Genomic DNA, 21,715 nt, shown 5'->3' with positions numbered 1-21,715 from the left:
TTTGTTGTTTTCAGAGACTTTCAGAGAATAACATGTGGGTGGGCGTTTGTGCAGTTTTGTATCTCCTGGAACAAGATTCTAATTTATAAATATTTAATAAATATAAATCAAAGAAAGCACAAAAATATAATAAGATAGACAACAGACATATCAAAGAACCAAAGATCTGGTATAAAACAGCATTACTAATTTAGTAGGGAAGTCTTGGTTGTCAAATACTAAGAGGACAATTTTAAATAAGGAAAAAAGATACAAAGTATTAAAGCAATTCAGGTAACTGAAAATTTGTTACTTGTATTACATGCACATACAGTACTTACATCAGATAACAAATTTTACATACTTATTTATATGCCTGTATCTACATAAACATAACTGCAGATAATTATTCCCCAGTCCAAAACCCCAATTCCCTTCTTCCTATAATGGAAATAACTGGTATTTTATAGTCATAAAATACAAACTCCCTGGTGGCACAAAGGGTTAAAGCACAGCAATACAAAACTAGCTGCAGGCACTGCAGCCAGAGTTGGATCCCCAGCCAGGGAGCTGACCCACATGGTGCAGCAGACCTCTCCTGCCTCACCGCCTTGCCCCCTCAGCAGGGTACTTTGTTGATCTGCCTGTTCTGCTCCCCACTCTGTCTCTGGTGAATCCTCTCATGACCCCTGTACCTTCGGCCTGTACCCCAGCAGTACTGTATGCATAAATAAATAAATCTTTAAAAAATAAAATACAATTCTAAAAATCATTAATTTAATTATGGCAAAGGTACCTAACTGCAAATAAGTACGCAAATAAGAGCACATGCCCCTTTTCAGAATGTCTAATGAAGGTTGTAGTATTTCAGAAGGAAATAACCCATACCTCAAACTGTGTGACAGCAGCATAGCGCACCTCTCCAGAAGGGGTAGTATATTTACTCCTATAGAAACCTTTCATCTTGTCATTCAGCTCGCCAACAAAATCTATCTTTAAGGTTCCTGTACCTGTGATTTAAAGACAAATGAAAACCATTTTTATGACAATTTTAAATACAAGTTATTAAAAGCATATCCTTAAGACATTAATTCAATTGGTTATTTACAATGTTCAAATCATTCCTTCCTTCCCCAAATACTGCTGGGGCAATGGAGAGAATACAGTAACACTAAAGTAAATAGCAGACTAATCCTAAAAGTTAACCTTAAAATCACCTTTAGGGTGAGTTCTTAGAAAGTACTTTAATATATTTTAAAAAACATATTAATTTTTTATGCATACAAGTACTGAGGTGTAGACCAGAGGGGCAGGGGTGAGCAGATTCACCAGAGACAGAGTGGGGAGCAGAACTGGCAGATTTACTGAAATACACTGCTAACAGGAGCAGAGGGCAAGACAGGAGAAGTCTGCTGCTCCATGTGGGTGAGCTTCTTGGCTACCAGAGACATAACTAGGGCCCCAGTGGTGACAGCACTTGGACTTAAACCTTATGCCACCAAGGAGGCCCCAAGTTCCTTATTTTTTTATTAATTTAGTTTCAAATTACCAATACATGAAGATAAAAACAAGAAAAGCTATAAACATTTATTATTAGATTTAGGCTATTGTGCATGGTGCTTTGAAAGTATTTATGAACTTAAAAGTAGGTATTATCTCCAGTTTTTCAGATAAGAAAACTGAGTTTGAAAAGTTAAATAATTTGTCTAAGGTCACACACAGTAAATAGCAAGAATGGGATAAAAATTCAGGCCTGGTCAATCTAAAATTCAAGCTCTCTGGCAATTATGTTATATAAATTGATCCTCTTACAGGACTTCGTGCACAGGAACAGAAATAAGCTAATTACTCTATCATTATGATAAACTACAAGTTGTTCAATCCAAACGGAACATTGATTCCATACTTTTGTGAGGAACTAGAGAGATCAATGATTTGATCAGTGAAAAGGAATAAAGCAAACTAAAATTACCTCAATCATTTGCAACCTGATAGCTGTTAAAGAAATACATTTTACTAATAATTACTAGGTATAAATAAAAAATGCAATCTGAATACATATTTCTTTGTTGTAAAAGTGAAACCAGTTTAGACAAATGGGAGTTCTGGGATATATGTACTTCCATAACAGAAAAAAAAGGTAATAAGTATTATTTACCAAATCTAAACTCAACTAAAAACTTCAGATGCACTACAAAACAGTAATCTCATTCTAAATTTTACAAATCAAGTGAGACAAATGTTGACTGATTTTTTGAAAGTGTCTATTTATAAAAGGCTCTTGAGCCTGGGAGTTTAATAAATCAAGCATAAGGTATGTCTTTAAGTCATTTGCCAATCATATCAAAACATTCATATCCTAGTGCTTTAAAACTGTCTTTCTAGGATACTGTAATGATGACACTGACACTGTTCAAAATGTTCACTCTGTCTCTCTCTGATATATCTTTCTGGATGCTCAGGAATCAAATCTTCAGCTTCCAAGACTAATTTTGCTTTTATAAGTGTCTAAAAGTCATGAAGAGGACAAGTCTACAAAATAATGATAAGAGCTACTAATGTTTCTAAACAAAACACTGAGTCTATGAAGTAATTAAATTGATTTCCTTATGTGCCTCAAAATGGTCTTGAAAATAATTTCAAATGAAAAATTTCAGATCGCTGCAGCAAAGTCATCACTAAAGAATGTGTCACATTCCTAAAGTAACCGTGTTGGGGAAAAACTAAAACAATTCAGTTGAAGTTCAACTAAAGAGACATCTGTGATTTATATATCTAAACAATCAGAAATTTGGGCCTTCCCTGGTGGCACAACACATTAAAGCATCGCACTATGAAGCTATCCACAGCCACTGTACCACCAGTTCAATCCCCCACCAGGGGGATTGTCTGCCTGCTGCTCCCCTCAGCAGTGTATTTCAGCAGATCTTTCTGTTATAATCGCCACTGTGTCTCTCTGAATCCTCTCACCCCCTGCACCTCTGGCCTGTACCCCAGTTCTATACACATAAATAAATCTTTAAAAAAGATAAACAATCAGAAATTCTCACTGAAAAACTGTATTTTATTTATTTTTAAATATTTACTTATTTATATATACAAAATCTAGGGTACATGCCAGAGACACAGGGGCTGGTGAGAAGATTTATCAGAGACAGAGCAGGGAGCAGTGAGCAAGACAGGAGAGGTTTGCTGTGCACTCCTGCTACAGTGGCTGGCAATGGCTTGATAGCACTGTGTCTTTAACCCCTGAGCCACCAGGGAGGTCCCGCTTCATATTTTAAAAGAGAATGATAAATTATTGAAATAGCAGATACAAATAAATAATCTGAAAGAATTCTCATTGATTAATAGTAATGTAAAATATTTTTTCTTTAGTAATTCACTCTTTTTATGTTAAAAGCAGATGTATTCACATTGGCAAAGTTTTTAATATCTAGTGAATTGTAAAAACCTACTACCTTTCAATAGAATTAGTTCACATAATTTAAAGTTACAATTCCGTAAGTGGAAATGGCCAGTCTGTTTTTACTAAGTCAACTCTTAAGATGTCTTTTATGTAACTTATATTCCTGGAAAATCTGCCTTTGACTTTTCCTGCTTGAGTAAAGATAGGTTAAAAACTCATAACTAATAAGAAAGGCTGCTTACACTTTTAACTTGGTTTTAAATCTCCAAGGCCATCAAACTGTAACAAGATATTGACAGTGACCACTTCCAAAAAGTGACATAATAAATAAAATACCAAGTACTAGGAAAGGCTATTACCTGAAATTCAAACAAAACACAAGTTAAAACTTTTTTCTTTAACTCATTAATAAATGAATTTACTAGTTAGTGTTAATTATGCTGTATAACTATAAAGCATTTGCTATTAATATAGAATTTTAGAGGAAGATGAAAAAGGATTTCAAGATACATTTCATTGATCAAATTTTCATGACACTGAGCAAATGATTGGGAGACTATCTAATTTTATACCTATTTGCACACACCATTTATACTGCTTCCTCAGGTTAGATACCTTATTTCAATATCCATTGTAAGCACCCCTTATTTTGTCAGGGGTGGTAAGCCTTTGTAAAAGAGCAATATACAACTGAAAAACTGGGACTTCCACTAAAAATCGTATTTGTTTTAAAACTCAGGATAGGGGGCCTCCCTGGAGACACAAGATTAAAGTCTCAGCGCTATCAGATAGATTATCACCAGCCCCTACAGCCTGAGTTCGATAACTGGCCAAGAAGCTGACCCACAAGGCACAGCAGATCTTTCCTGTCTCGCCCACTGATCCCCACTTGGTCTCTGGTGAATCTTCTCACCCCCCTGTACCTCTGGCCTACACCCCAGTTGTATGCATAAGTAAATCATCATCATAAAAAAAAAAAAAAAACTCTATAGGAGAGTGTAACTGTAAAATGTGAAGATCTTGAAAAATTTTAATAAAAATCTACAAAAAAACTATAAATTACAACCATGTATATATTTATGTATAACTATCTGGTTGTCAGAAAAGTCATGATGTGTTTTTGTTTTTCACAGGACATTTATTTACAATTGCTAACGATCTCCAAAACTGTCAAATTTTATGGTCCTCACTTTCCCTGACATGTTTCTGCTTTTATCAGAAATGACTTCTCAATTTAACTTGTCTGCTATCAATAGTCCTTATCAAGAAAGATGGAGCTCTTAAACACTGATAATAAGTGACCGGCCTCTAACATTAAGGGGGTGAAATGAAGAGGAAAAGAAACAGGATGCAGAATATTATGTATGGTGTACATCTGTGCCTTTAGAATACAAATACATGAATGCTTATAAAGCACCATGTAATTCCGAAAGGGCACATAAAGAAACCGTTCACTCCTGAGAGTGGAGAGAGGAAGAAGACAATAGCAGATTTTCTAATATATCATTTGACCTTCAAACACATACATGTATTTTTTTTTAAGTTTTTTTTTTTTTAAAGATTTATTTATTTATTCATACAGAACTGGGGTACAGGCCAGAGATGCGGAGGGTGAGAGGATTCACCAGAGACAGAGCAGGAAGCAGAACAGGCAGATCGATGAAGTACACTGCTGAGGGGAGCAGCGGGCGGGTCAGGAGAGGTCTGCCACGCCATATGGTCACCTCCGGGGCAGGCGGGGGTCGAACTCATGCGGAAGTGGCTTTAGTTTCTCAGTGCAGTGCTTTAACCCACTGCGCCACCAGGGAGGGCCACATACATGTATTTTTTTTTTTAAAGATTTATTTGTACATACAGAACTGGGGTACAGGCCAGAGGCTCAGGGGTGGCGAGACAGAGCAGAACAGGCAGATCAACGAAGCACACTGCTGAGGGGAGCAGCGGGTGGGCCAGGAGAGGTCTGCCACGCCATGTGGTCACCTCCGGGGCAGGCGGGAATCAAACTCATGTGGAAGTGGCTTTAGATTCTCAGTGCTGTGCTTTAACCCGCTGCGCCACCAGGGAGGGCCCATACATGTATTTTTTAAAAACAGATATTTAAATGTTTATTTAAAAAAATTAAAAGACAATGGTTCCTGGTGGAACAAGGGGTTAAACAGCAGCACCATGAAGCTATCAGCAGAAGCTGCAGGACAAGTTCAATCCCCAACCAACCAGGGAGCTGACCCACGTGGACAGCAGACCTCTCTTGTCCCAACTGCTGCTCCCCTCAGCAGTCTACTTCAGTAGATCCCCTTGTTCTGCTCCCCACTCTGTTTCTGGTGAATCCTCTCCACACCTCTGGCCTGCACTCCAGTTCTTGTATGCATAAATAAATAAATATTTTAAAAACCTAAAAGACAACATAATGTGATGGTTAACTGTGGATTTTTGAGTTACACTACTTGGGTTCAAATTCTAGCTCTGACTTATTGTTGGCCCTGCACAAGTTATTTAAAACAACTAACCTATCTTTGTATCTCAGTGTCCTAATCTATAAAGTGAGGACAATCAATTCTATCTCAGAAAAGGTTATATAAATTAGTATTTGTGTACCTGGCATACACTAAGCACTTAGTACATGTGTGTAACTGTAAACACAGGCACATCTACATATATACATAAAACACAAACAAACTGCTATTTTCTAGGAGTTTCCCAACTATTTCTTTTTTCCTTCTTCTTTTTTTTTTAATGCATACAAGAACTGGGGTAAAGGCCAGTGGTGCGGAAGATGAGACGACTCACCAGAGACAGAGTAGGTAGCAGAACAGGCAGATGTACTGAAATACACTGCTGAGGGAAACAGAAGATAAGACAGGAGAGGTCTGCTGTGCCATGTGGGTCAGCCAGGGGATTGAACTTGTGCTGCCAACAGCTTCGCAGAGCTGAGACCTGACCCTCTGCGCCACCGGGAAGGATCCTTAAACTTTCTTTTTTCTGTGTTCTTCAAGTTTAAAATTTCCCTTGATGTGTGGCATTTTACAATTATTGAGCTAGTCCCTCCCAATACTGTACCTTTTCAAAATAAGCACTACTGACTACTGTTCCATCAGTTCAAAAGAATTTTCCTGTTTGTGTCTTTAGTAATTTCTTCCTTCCCTTTCCTTTTTTTTTTTCCCCCTATGGATATTGGCTCTGCTAGATGGATCTCAAATCTTCCTAATGCTTGAAAGATTCCTTTAATTCCTCTTCCCAAATTTCTACTGGTTTTTAAATTTTTTATTGTATTATAATTTTCCAAAAGTTTTCTTATTCTAATTATTTGTTGGTATTGTGTCCTGTCCTTGTTTAATAAATATTAATAATACCTTTAAGGAGATTAGCTTTGTTTTTCAAGACTTTCTTTAGATTGTCTTTGCTCCTTCTGAGTTCCTATCACTATTATAAATACTGTTTTGCTTTTAGCTCTATCTTTTATATCAGGAGTTTTATCAAATGTCTGATAATTGTGCCAGTGACTTTGGACTGGTTCAGTCAATAAAATGCAAATGGATAAAGTACACCATCACCCATGGCAGACGCTGTGTGTGTGTCCTCGTGGTTTGGCTTTATCCCTGTCCCTGAGTCGCTGCTCCCTGACATCTGAGAGCACAGCCTGTGGAAGACAGTGAACGGACGCACACTCCAGGTTCTGGGATAAGAAGATGTGAGCTGCGTGCAGTTCAGTGAGGTTGCTGATGAGACTTCAGCTGGTGAGCAATCCTCAGGGTAATGTGTAAGCAAGGGACATTTCTTGCAAGTCAGCAGTAGGTGGGGTCTTATTTGTGCGTTAAAATGCATACATATACAGACACAGAATATTTCTGGAAGAAGTCACCAGACAATGGAAGTGGAAAGAGTCAGAGAGACGGAATCTCAATTTTCACATTATTTTCTTTAATATCTTTTAATACATTTTAAATGTAAAAATATCAATTTTTATATTATAAATCTTAGCTAGAAAAAGGCCAAACAAAAGGTCCCTAAGAATACTAAAATAAAAAAGTTTAATTTTCTAAAAATATTTTATATTAAGATAATATGTTCTTAGTATGCTAATAACATAAAGTTATAGATAAGAATAAAATCATCAATTATGTCAATACCCAGACATCACTTTGCTTGTAATATGATTCATCACTCTATATATGTAATTTTGTAGTCTACTTTTCCATTTCACACTATAATAAGCACTACAGTGTTATTAAGAATTCACAAATCTCATTTTTAATTGATACATACATTCCACCACACAGATGTTATAATTAGTTTAATTATTCCTTTAGTATTGCACAAACATATTAATTGTAAATTTTTGCCACCTGAAGTATAGTCTCAATAGACATTTCTAAGCTTAATGCATTTCCTATATTTGACTCTTCTATAGAATATATCCCTAGTCAAAAGATAAATAAACTAAAAGATAAATAAACTACGGGCATTTAATTCTCAACAGTAATATCAAGGTAGGCCAATTATCAAGAATCTTTTTTTTTATCTTCAGCTTACAATGACAGTCAAAAACTAGTATTATCAGTAACTGCTAATTCAATATTTCTCCTTACTAGGCAGAATATCTTTTCACATGTTTACCAGTCATTTGCATTCTCTTTCATACAAATTATCTGTTGCTTTTTACATGCTCACTAATCAAAATCTTACCACTTGATTTGTGTAGTTTCTTCCACCATATAATACTCAGATAATCTTCTATTTTCTGTATGCTTTTACATCTAATAATAGTAACATATCAACAGATCTTTTCCTCTATGCATCATTTATCTATCTAGTCTCTAGTTGGACAACAAAATCATCTCTGGGGCATTATTTCAGATACTTGGATTCAATTAGTAGAAGATAGAGGTAGGTAAATATATATTTTAAAAGCTGAAACTGGGGCCTCCCTGGTGGCACAAGGGGTTAAGTCTCAGCATTATGAAGCTATTATCAGCCACTGCAGCACGAGTCCCATACAGGGTCAGGGAGCTGACAGATGGCGCAGCGGACCTCTCCTGTCTTGCCTGCTGCTCCCCTCACCAGTGTATTTCAATAGATCTACCTGTTTGGCTCCCCATTCTGTCCCTGGTGATCTCATCTCACCCTCTCTGCCCCCATACCTCTGGCTTACACCCAGCTTTTGTATACATAAATAAATTTAAAAATATATATTTTTTTAAAAGTTTAAATGAGAATAATGCATTATGTTCTAGGGTAGAATAATCAACTGCTTTTGGTTAGGCTTTTTCCCCCCTTCTGATGGCCCCCAAATTGCAATGAACCTAACTTTTTCAAAAGCTGTGTCTTAATAATCTGCTTTCAACAATGAGCGGGGAAAATGGCATGTAACAATTTTTTGGGGGAAGAAGATATATCACTATCACTGTGGAATTTTTCAAAAGACACATCTTACCTGTTTGGAGAGTACTAGGAAAAGACAAGGTGACTTTTTCATCTTCATTCTGATAGTTAAATCCTGTAGCATGTATTTCTGGAATGGAAAAATAACATTACTTCATAAATCTGACTGGGTTTTCAAGACCTTTCAGACTGCAGCAAATTAACATTTCCAAGAATAAAATCTTTACTAAGACTAAATATTCTTAATTTAGTGAATTAAGTTACTATGAACATGAGTGCTATTTCAAACTAACCTATTTTAGGCAATATGACCTAAGTTAAGTATACTCCATTAAGACAATTACACATCCTGTATCAATTCACAAAATGTTTATTACATAAAGGATATATTATTACTACAACTGTTTTCTATGTTACTTTTTTTTTTTAATGTATTTGTTTATGCATACAGAACTGGGGTACAAGCCAGAGGTGCAGGATGGTGAGAGGCTTCACCAGAGACACAGTGGGGAGCAGAACAGGCAGATGGGTGAGGCACACTGCTGAGGGGAGCAGCGGGAGGGCCAGGAGAGGTCTGCCATGCCATGTGGGTCACCTCCAGGGCAGGCAGGGATTGAACTCATGCAGAAGTGGCTTAAGCTTCTTTTGCAGTGCATCAACCCGCTGCGCCAACAGGGAGGGCCCTCTATGTTACATTTTTTAACAGATCCTAAGACATGCGTTATTTTCATCTTTGTGATTATGACATTGCTTTCTAGATAGCAGTCTTATTCAAGAACATTTGAAAGATTAAGCAAATTGCCAAGATTTCATGTTATTTATCTATCAGTAAAATTCTGTTCCCCCCTCACACACTGAATCAAAGTCTACTAACATATAAATCGATAACTTCAAGTCTGTCATAACATTTAAAGAAATAAAAGTGAAACAAGTGTATGGATTAAGTTTTAGAGCAACTCTAGCAAAAGTGAAATGAGATTGTTTATTTGACTGATACTTTTAGAATGTGTAGTTGACACTTTAGGGAAAGAACTAAGTAATTCAATTTCCAACCACTTCACACTACCAACCCCAGTAAAAAGTTGGATCAGTCAAAGAGGCAGCCTTAATGAGCACATGAAAAGATACTCAACATTATTAATCACTAGGGAAATGCAAATCAAAACCACAATGAGGTCACATCACACCCACCAGGATGACTATAATCAAAGACAAATGATAATAAGTATAAGTGAGGATACAGAGAAACTGGAACCCTCAGACTTTGCTAGCAGGAATGTAAAATGGTACAGCTGCTTTGGAAAACAGTATGGCAATTTCTCAAAAAAATTATAGTTAAAGAGTTACCATATTTCCCAGCAATTTCATGTGTAGGTATATATCCCAAGAGAATATGAAAGCATATGTCCACACAAAAATTTACAAGTATTCATAGTAGCATTACTCATCATAGCCAAAACTGGAAACAAACCAAATGTTTATGAATTAATAAAGTAATAAAATGTGGTATACAATGGAATATTATTTGATGACAAAAAGAAATGACTTGCTGTTAAATGCTACCCTGTGGATAAACCTTGAAAATATTATTCTAAATGAAAGAAACTAGACACAAAAGTTTTATGTGAAATATCCAGAATAGACAATCTACACCGACTTAAAGTCTAACAGGGGCTTGTCTAGGGCTATGAGGTACAGGGGAAATGGGAAGCAACTGCTCACTGGATACTTTCTCTTGTGGGTGATGAAAATTATCTAAAATTTATTCTGTTGTTGCACAACTCTTTAAATAAACCCAAACCCACTAAACTATATAATTTGAATGGATGATATCATATGTGAACATTGTTATGGTTCAGTAAATTTTGTTTTTGTATTTTTACATTTTACAGGGACTGTTTTATTAGGAAAAGAAGGAAGGGAAAAAAAGGGCACCTGGGCAGTCACAGGTGGGTAGGAGAGCCGCCAAATCTTTATAAAACAAGTAAGAAACTATCATTTCATATTTTAAAAGAGCTTTAATCAGTTATTCCTCCTTATATAGATGAAGAAATTGAGTAACATATGAAGAAATTGAGTAACATAATGTTAATGATTCACTTAAGGTCAGAAAGCTGAACTAGAGCTCAGTTCCCTTCTTATTTCTATCACCAAAATTCTTCTACCATCATAAGCTATCTCCTAGATTTGAACAGTAACTTAAGACTTGGCTTACATGCATTACTGATCAACTCTCCACTGAAACAATGACTTTTGCTGGCAAAATCTTCATATTTTCCCTAACTTCAGTCCCAAGAAACAATCAGATTGTTAGGAAGCCAAGAATCACCTCAATGCTGAAGAATGTACCTTCCTGACTGAGATATTAAATAGCACTTTGGTAACTCTAACATACTATGATCAAAGACCAAGTCCACTAAGGCACACTAAAGAACTTGTTTTTACAAATGTACTATAAAGTTTCAATCTGGTAAGAAATGAAGACAAAAATACAAAAGAAAAACAGTTTTTAAATAGAAACAATCATGTATTATATTGCTAGATTTCATTATACAACATATGCTTCCAAATGCACTTATCAACGATATTACATGTGTACAAAAAAAGCAAAATTCCTCCAAAACTATTTCCTACAGAAAAGGGAAATAACCACTTGCTTGCTTGAATTTTTAAAAAGTCTCTTCCACTAGGGGTAATAATTCCAAGTACTGTATAGTGGACAACTACTACTTGGCAAACATTTACTAGTTTAAAACAATGTTGGTCAACTGTAGCTTTGGATATTCTGTAGCCATTTAACCAGTGGCTCAGCTCAAAAATATAAAATAATCCTACTCCTTTCACATCTGTCTATCTCTCTTACCATGTATCTAATAACCAAATTTAAAAGCCGATACCTTTAAACCCGGACTATTCAATGACTCTATTACTACAACCCCAATCCAATACACCATTATTTCTATGCTAGATCACTAAAATTGCCTCTTACCTGGTCTGTTTCTACTCACTGTCTATTCTTCATAAGTAGAAATATTTTTTTTAATTAAAAAGTTTATTTTGGGCCCTCCCTGGTGGCGCAGCGGGTTAAAGCACTGCACTGAGAAGCTAAAGCCACTTCCGCATGAGTTCAAATCCCGCCTGCCCCGGAGGAGACCACATGGCGAGGCAGACCTCTCCTGACCCGCCCGCTGCTCCCCTCAGCAGTGTACTTCGTCAATCTGCCTGTTCTGCTCCCCGCTCTGTCTCTGGTGAAGCCTCTCACCGCCCCTGAGCCTCTGGCCTGTACCCCAGTTCTGTATGTACAAATAAATAAATCTTTAAAAAAAAAAAAAAGTTTATTTTTACATCATTTTGCACATTTTTTTTCATCTCAATTGTAATCCCCACGGGTTTCCCATCACCAAATCACCCCTGTGCCACCACCATAGTCCCGTGCATTTCCCTCCCTCCCCCTCCGTTTTTGATCCCATTCCCCACTCCACCCCCACAGAATCTCTGGTCTATGGTTGTTCATTATTTTTGTTATTTTCTCGCCTGGTCCATTATACTCCTGCTATGAGTGAAACCATCCGGTATTTTTCTTTCTCTTTCTGGCTTATCTCACTCAGCATGATCTTTTCCAGCTCCATCCAAGTTGCTGCAAAAGACATGTGTTTCTCTTTTTTGGTTGCTGAGTAATATTCCATTGTATATATGTACCACAACTTTCTAATCCAGTCATCTACTTTTGGGCATTTGGGCTGCTTCCATGTTTTTCCAATTGTAAACAAAGCAGCAATAAACATGGGGGTACAAGTATCTTTTTCAATCATTGTTTTTGTGTCTTTTGGGTAGATACCTAGGAGTGGGATTGCTGGGTCATAGGGAAGCTCCATGTTTAGCAGTTTGAGGAACCTCCAAACAGTTTTCCATAGTGGTTGTACTAGTTTGCATTCCCACCAGCAATGCAGGAGAGTTCCTTTTTCTCCACATCCTCGCCAACATTTGTTGTTGCTAGTTGTTTGAAGATGTGCCATTCTTACTGGGGTGAGGTGGTAGCTCATTGTGGTTTTAATTTGCATCTCCCTTATTACGAGTGATGTTGAACATTTTTTCATATGCCTATTGGCCATCTGCATTTCCTCTTTGGAGAAGTGTCTTTTTAGCTCTCATAAGTAGAAATATTTTGAATGAAAAATTAAAGTCTGCTTGAGGAAGGCAAATATTTAAGAGAGGACAGAATAAACACTAATCATAAGAGAAAAAAATTAATTGATCAGATTTCATCAAGATTTAACATGTGATTATCTAAAGACACTATTAAGAAGTGAGAGGCCTCCCTCATGGGTCTAAGTATTAAGTCTAAGCACTATCACCACTACAACCTGAGTTCAATCCTTGGCCAGGGAACTAACCCATCTATGATACAGCAGACCTCTCCTGTCTCACCGCTGCTCCCCTCAGCAGTATATTTCATTAAATCTAATTGTTCTGCTCCCCATTCTGTCTCTGATCAATTCTCTCACCATCCCATCCCAAGCTTCCAGCCTACATCCCAATCCTTGCATGAAAAAATAAATTAATCTTTTAAAAAAGAAAAAGAAAATATATGAACAGCCTGGAAGCAAATCAGAGTATTTAACATCTTCAGTCATGCAAATTAGAGAAATACAAATTAAAAACCACATTGACATACCAATTCATGGTCACTAGACCTGCTAAATCTAAAAAGACTAAGAACAAAAATATTGTCTAGGGGCCCTCTCTGGTGGTGCAACAGGTTAAAAGCACTATGAAGCTATCACAGCCACTGCAGCCTGAGTTCGAGCCCTGGCCAGAGGGGCGACCCACCTCTCCTGTCCCACCCTTTGCTCCTCTCAGCAATGTATTTTGTTCAATCTGCCTGTTCTTCTCCCCACCCTGTCTCTGGTGAACCCTCTCACCCCCCACATCTCTAGCCTGTACCCCAGCTCTCTATGTATAAATAAATAAATCTTATAAAAAAATGTTGTCTAAGATATGGAGCAATAACTGGAACTCATATGATGTTGATGCCTCTTTGTTATTCCTCAAGACTGAAAACATTTTCCATTCTGTAACCGGAAAGTTCTGTCTCCAGATATCTACACACTTCTTGTTATTCAGGTCTCTCCAAGTCACTTCTTTAGAAATCTGTTCCATTACCTCAAGGAACAATTCTCACAAATGTCATTGTACTGTGATTTCTGAACACTACTTTACATTATACATTTGTTACTATGTATCTTTCTGAATTGAATGCACATAGTAATACCTTGGGTGCTTATTATGTCCACAACTCTGCTTCCAATACTAGAACAGTTTTTGGCACATAATATGTTCAGAAAAGACAGAAACAGAATGAATGAAACATTTCAAAAATCAATAGAATGCTGAAATATGTTATGGAGATCATAAATACTACCCATACAAAAATCTATTACTGAAAAACCATCTTTATTAATGCTATGTGAGCACAGTTCTAGGGCTAGATTTCTAACATATTATACACTGAGTCAAACAGGGATCTATCTCAAATATCTTTGAAGTTAACATTTACTTTGGAACTGTAAGATTGCTCAGAGAGTGAAAAGCCATTAACACTTCAAAAAAAATCTATATAGATGTAACACACACATCTGTATATGTGTAGAACATCTGAAGAATATATACCAAACTGATCATTTTATTTCTAAATTAATTTTTATATTAATTTGGTATGAATATTGTAAAAGCCTATATTAACACATCTTTCAAATATACATGTACATTATGTATTATAAGTAGACACTTTACTATACTGTTATAAACAACAAAATTAAACTTTACCAAACTTACCTTTGACCAAAAAACTTAAAAATATTTTAAATGGGAAAATAGGAGTGAATAATTAGGCACATGATTATTTAAATCTCTAAGCCTGTGTTCATGCCTATAAAATTAAAATGACTACCTTTAAAAAAAAAAACTCAGTAATTTCATAGTTATTTGAAGATTACATAATATAATCTTACATAATAAATTTGGATATGATCACTAATAAATACTCTTCTAAAGCATAACCTACATAACACAGTTCCTTATTAATTCCAATACAATTAACTCATTATACATGCATAAATGAAGACTCTTGAAATTACAGTTCATGGAATACTACATCTCAGAAGAAATTATTTTAAATATAATTGGTATTTTCAAATCTGTGGATATAAGCATACATATCTGGGTGTAAGCATGCATGTGAGTGTATATTAGTAGTCTATTAAACCAAAGCAAAATAGTCAAAACATATATAAAACCATAACAAGAAAAATATTACATTAAAAATTATGTAAGGGATTCACAATGACTATAAACAAGACTATACTAACTCTTGACAATATGCACCTACAAATTTCACAGTAAAATTGACCTATAAATTAGATTTTTTAATTCTTTGTTTTGAAAAACAACCAAGAAGCAATTTTGGAAAAGATACAATTTTGACCATATATAAAAAAATTGAGGACAAATATACATTTGTATTTTTGTATGTATTTGTGAGTGGAAGTAATATCTACATTTGTCTATAAACACATGCATGAACATGTATTTGTCCATAAAGGCACAGAACATCTGAGGAAGGATACCTATGAAAGTGATAATTCTATCTACATGAAGGAGTGTTAATTACCAGGTAAGAAGAAAACAGATTTACTTTGCATTGTATTCCATTTATAACCTTTGATTTTTGGGTAAATACATTGCATATACTTTTTATATATTCATACATAGGTATATATTATGAAAAGCTTTTAAAGGTTAAATAATTTTTTTAAAAGATATTCCTTTTGAGATCTTGGTCAACTTTTTATTTCTTAAACAAATCTAACATGTGATCCCACTTGGGGTTTTTCAATTACGGTTTATGGAAAGGGAAGCATTCTTGCCTGGTCTTTAAGGATTAGGGCTAACCATAATTTACAAACCATACTTAAAGTTAGAGAACACAGAAGAACATTTTGCAGAAGGTGAAGTAGCTCATCTTGTTTGTACAGTCAGGCTATCCAGAAGGCTAACAGCCCTCCCACGTGTAGAACACTCTAGACCTAAAACAAGGCAATCACTTTCATTCATTCATTATACCTATGTAGTTAGCCTCTGCCAAAATTTCAAAACCTATCTTAGTGTGCATTCTTCCAGAATACAGTTTTTTTTCTGTTCAACATTTATGAAAAAAATGCTATTTGGTCCAGTATGTGTCCTTTAAATTACACTTTTCACTTCCACAAAGACGACCAGGATCCTCAGGAAACACGTGCTTCACCTTCCCTGGCCTATTCACGATCAAACTTACTTATCTCATTGGAATTGCCCTCCCTGCTGGCCTTTCCCACTTTGTCACTTAATAGGTTAATTCCAGGCCTTCACCTTTTGCTATGAAAAACCTTAAAAGGTTTATAATGCCTTTTCTTTGGTCAGCACATATTGCCAAGAGCCTACTGTTATTAATGTCAATTTGTATTATCAATGAATAACACAGTGAGTAATGGTAATTCTGGCTTTCATTATTAAATAAGCCTAAATCTGTTTCCCCAATATGAAAAATTGCTAAATATATCCATATGTGCTTACAATCTGATATCTCAATTTAATCTCTATTCAATCAGTGCTATGTATCATAAAGCAAACAATATAAAAAAAGAAAGAATAAAAAAAAATAGCATCCTTCCTGTGACCCACAAACCTTCCTGTGGATAGCAATGATTCTCTCCTGTGGATAGCAATGATTCTCTGTGCTCTTTTGTATTAATAATGTGAACAAAAACACATTATCTGAGTACTGGGCCCTCCCTGGTGGCACAGCGGGTTAAAGCATAGCATTAAGAAGCTAAAGCCACTTCAGTATGAGTTCGATCCACACCCCTGAGTGATCCACATGGCACAGCAGACCTCTCCTGGACTGCCCACTGCTCCCCTCAGCAGTGTACTTCATTGATCTGCCTATTCTGCTCCCCACTCTGTCTCTGATGAATCCTCTCCTCACACTTGCTCCTCTGGCCTGTACCTTAGTTCTGAATGCATAAATAAAATCTTAAAAAAAAAAAAAGCTATACATTCACCACAGCCTTCAAAAATTCTAAACAAGTATACAAAAAGACATCTGTAAGTACTAGTGACATAGACATTTGTTTTAATTTGAAAAGGTGTCACTTTTTACCTTTCTAAGGGAAAGAGGATAGAAAAGTAGATAACTCATATTCAATGCAAAGGTCGTATTTTAAGGTTTGTTCCAGTATTTCTGAACTAAGTCTCAAGATTACTCAGTGAACAAATGATCACAGAATGTGTATTATGAGATCTAATTTGCAGATCCGTATAACACACACTGAATCAATCCAGAACATCAGAGTGTAAGAATCTAGAATGACACCACAAAAGAAAATTTAAACAAACTTCAAAATAAAAGCATTCTTACCATGGAGGTAATAAGAAGCTAATTTTAAAAATTCACTCAATTGATAGGTTTGACTAATGTGGCAAATGATACTGTAACACAGTTACAGAAGACAGTGAAATATCTGTAATGCCTATAACAAAAGGCTTATCATATGTAAAATGTATGCTGAAACCAAAAAACAAATTACAATGTATTATTATTCCAAAAACTCACAAAAAAAGCTAAAAACCATAGAATATGAAAACATATTCTATCTTATTAATACAAGATTCAAGAAAAAATGTTTTTTTACTTCTCAGATTAGAATAGTAAGATTGACAACAACACCCAATATAATGGAAGTATAAAGGAAAGTACATTTCATAAAGGAAAGTAATGGGAACATAAAATAATGCAACTTTTTAGGAGGGATGTTTGGTAATTTGTATCTAAAATAGATAATTTGATATTTTTTAAAAATTTAACATAGTACTGAAGATTCTAACTCAACCTGTAGGTGTTTTGTTACTTGTGCACAAAACATATCCTTTGCTCTAAAAAAGTGAAATAGCCGAATTGTGCAGTATTAAAAAGTGGTTTGGTAAACTGATACATTTATATAAAATAATATTACTCTTATGTTAGACAGTTCTACATATACTTGCCATTAAAGATATCAACTACATTAAGTTAAAAACTCAAGTTGTGGGGCCTACCTGATGAGCTCTATCAAGCTAATTGCAGCTACTACAAATGATTTCTAACCCCAGCCAGGAAGCTTACCCACATGATGCAACAGACCACTCCCCTCAGCATATCAACCTACTCTGCTCTCCACTATCTCTAGTGACTCCTCTTACTTGGACCTCTGGCCTACAGCCAGTTCTTGTATGTATAAATAAATAAAGCTTTAAAAAAAAAAAGCAAGTTGTAAAACATTACATAGATATAGTAATCCAATTTAAGTAATTAAAGGAAAAAAACCATTTAGAACTCACACCAGACTATTAACAGTGTCTACTTCTGGAACTGAAGGGCAAGTGATATACCATAAACGATGGGAAGAACTTTCAGTTCTCACATTCTGTGTTATTTGATTATACTGCTACAAGCATGTTATTTCTCTCATAATTTAAAAAGATAAAAACAAAATATTAAAAACCATGTGATGAAGATAACCCGTAACTGCCATAATTTTTCACATTTCAAAAATCATTCCTGTGCAGTGTTGACACACTTTAAATTTAAATAATAATCTTTATATTATTAAATCACTGTTGTTTACTTGCCATTAATAATTTGGATTAACTAGCCATTTTGCCTACAAATACCTGAATGAAATATTATCATCTGCTAAAGAGCTCATATTAAAATATGTCTCACATTTAAAAATAATTCATTCTGGGCCCTCCCTGGTGGCACAGCGAGTTGAGGCAAGGTACTCTGAAGCTAGCTGCAGCTGCTTGGGCTCAAGATCAATCCCTGGCCAGGGAGCTGACCTACATGGCACAGCAGACCTTTCCCGTCTCGCCCACTACTCCCCTCAGCAGTGTATTTCAGTCAGTCTCCCTGATCTACGTCCCACTCTGTCTCTGGTGAATCCTCTCATCCCCCACACCTCTGACCTGTACCCCAGTTCTTGTATGCATAAATATATAAATCTTTTTTAAAATTCTGAAAAATAGTAATTCATCCAGACTCCTGTGCCTGGTTATGATAGCTTATTACGTATCATACTAGATTAAAAAAATTTTAACTGGGCCCTCCCTGGTGGTACAATAGCTTAAAGTGCAGCACTATGAAGCTACCCATAGCTGCTGCAGCACAAACTAGATCCCCAGCCAGGGAGCTGACCCACGTGGAGCAGGAGACCTCTCCTGGCCCACCCACTGCTCCCCTCAGCAGTAGTGTACTTCCTCAATCTGCCTGTTCTCCCTCCCTCCCTCCACCCAGCCCTCCCTGGACTCTCTCTCTTGTGAATCTCTCACAGCCCCTGCACTTCTGGATTGAAACCCAGTTCTGTATGAATAAGTAAATAAATCTTTAAATTATTATTTAATTGTTTGGAAGGAATCACAAAGGTCAGTTCTATAACGCACAGACTTTCTATTCCCTGTTATATTTGCTTACTTTGAAGCAGAACATTGAAGTTAATGAGGAAAGTAGAGTCATAAAGTTTGTAGCAGCCTCTCTGGGCTGGGGAGACAAACCTTGGACTTCACTGCTACCAAAGCGGCCAGGATTCAATTGGCCAACAGCCAAAAAAATGGATTAACAGATAAAGTCTAACATTCTCCATTCAATTTCTTGCAAGATATGTTAGACTTTGGCAGAGCACTAGAAATTGGGGTTCTGGATATAGAAAGAAAGGGAAAATGAAAAAAGAAGAACAGATTTAGTGGATCAAGAGATCTTGCTTTGTGAAATTTAAATCTCTTCCCCTAAAATCAGGATCAAAATAGGATGGTTGCCTGATTTTAACCACTTTTATTTAACACAGCAGTAAATGTCTCCAAGTTAGAGTAGTAAGAATGGGGGGCGGGGGCATCCAATTGGAAATAAAGAAGTAAAATGATCTTTTTTATATACGAAACATTACAGATTCCATAAAAGAAATAATAAACTCAACAGTTGTAGGATGCAAAAGTTAACATACACTAGCTATATTTCTACACATTAATAACAATCTCAAAAGATAAAGGAAATAAACAAAAACATTATAATAGCATCAAAAGAAATAAAATACTTAAGAAATAAACTTAACCATGGAGGTAATAAACCTACGAAAACCAGAAAATGCCAATTAAAGTTTAAATATGCAAACGAATGGAAAAACATCCCTGTTCACAGATTATAAGACAATAATGTTAAGATATACATACTTTCCAAAGAAATCTAGAGATCAATGCAATCTCTCTCAAGGTCCCAACGAATAGTGGTGTGTAGAAATTTAAAAATTCATCCTGACCTTCCCTGGTGGTACAGTGGGTTAAAGCACAGCACTAAGAAGCTGAAACCACTTCCACATGAGTTCGATCCCCACCTGCCCCAGAGTTTCCCACATGGTGGGCAGACCTCTCCTGACCCACCCGCTGCTCCCCTCAGGAGTGTACTTCCTTGCTCTGCCTGTTCTGTTCCCCACTCTGTCTCTGGTGAATCCTCTCACCGTGGCCCCTACACCTCTGGCGTGTATTCCAGTTCTGTATGCATAAATAAATAAATCTTTAAAAACTTTTTCATCCTAAAGTTCATATTAAAGCCTCAAAGTGTCCCAAATAACCAAAACAATATTGAAAATGAAAAACAAAATGGGATGTTTCCTGACTGCAGTGGTACAATTGGGGGTGGGGGGAGAATGAGGTTCTAGCATAAGATAGAAACATAGATCAATGGATTAAATAGAGAACTTGGAAATAAACTTCTGCATATATGGTCAAAGATTTCAACACAAATACCAGAACCATTTAATGGAAAGGGCAGTCTTTCAAAACATAGTGTTGGAAACATTGAGTATTTATGTGCAAAAGAATGAAACGGAACTTATTTTGTAACATATACAAAATTTAACTCAAAATGGAGCAAAGACTAAATGTGAGAATTAATACTTGACACTCTTTAAAGAAAATGTAAACATAAAAGTTTTGTGACACTGTATTTGGCAATGCTTGGATTTTCCTAAGACAACAAAACAACAAGGACGAAGAAAGATGCAGACAAATCAGACTTCATCAAAACTAAAACTTCCATGCATCAAAAGACACAATCACAGGAGTGAAGAAGCAATCTACAGAATGGGAAAAAATACTTGTAGAACATATCTGATAAAGGATCCTGAATATAATACCTATACTCAACGACAGCCACAAGCAACAACTAAAACTGTGCGAAAGACTCCAACAGACAGTTCTCTTAAATATACAAATGATTAAGAAGAATGGAGATAAGCTCAGTAATCACTAAGGAAATACAAAGCAAAGCCCTAGCAACATACCATTTTATACTTATTAGGATGGTTACTATGAAAAAAAGAAAATAACAAGTATTAACAAAGATGTGGAGAAATTGTGTACTACTGGTAGGAATGTAGTATGGTGCAGCCATAGAACAATACCATGATGCTTCAAAAACTTAAAGAATTACTGTATTATATTCACAGTTCTACTCAGTACAGACCTAAAAGAACTGAAAGAGATATCTGTATATCCGTGTTCCTAGCAGCATTATTCACAGTAACTAAAAGGTGGAAACAACTTAAAAGTGTCCATACACTGACATAAACCAATTATAGTTTAAAATACAATGCAGGGCCCTCTCTGTGGTGCAACAGGTTAACTCTCAGCATTATGAAGCTTTCTGGCCCTACCTGGTGATGTAGCGGGTTAAAGCGCAGCACTGAGAAGCTAAAGCACTTCCGCATGAGTTTGATTCCCGCCTGCCCCGGTGGTGACCACATGGCGTGGCAGACCTCTCTCCTGACCGGCCCACTGCTCCCCTCAACAGTGTACTTCGTCAATCTGCCTGTTCTGCTCCCC

The 21,715-nt window shown here is 36.1% G+C and overlaps 1 protein-coding gene across 1 annotated transcript in view; it reads right to left on the bottom strand.

Annotated features, from left to right (window-relative positions):
- NPEPPS (aminopeptidase puromycin sensitive) overlaps positions 1-21,715 on the bottom strand; it is a 76,969-nt gene that overhangs the window by 35,766 nt on the left and 19,488 nt on the right. Inside the window, exons 3-4 of the mRNA XM_004684274.1 lie at positions 8,820-8,897; positions 868-989 (exon numbers count right to left, since the gene is read on the bottom strand). Of these exons, the coding sequence (XP_004684331.1) occupies positions 868-989; positions 8,820-8,897 (200 nt within the window). The remainder of the gene's footprint in view (positions 1-867; positions 990-8,819; positions 8,898-21,715) is intronic.

This window comes from Condylura cristata, unplaced genomic scaffold (genome assembly GCF_000260355.1).
Source record: "Condylura cristata isolate star-nosed mole 26May11 unplaced genomic scaffold, ConCri1.0 scaffold00017, whole genome shotgun sequence".
NCBI lineage: Eukaryota > Metazoa > Chordata > Mammalia > Eulipotyphla > Talpidae > Condylura > Condylura cristata.
Note: the sequence above shows the minus strand (reverse complement) of the source record. Positions and strands in the feature narration are given on the sequence as shown.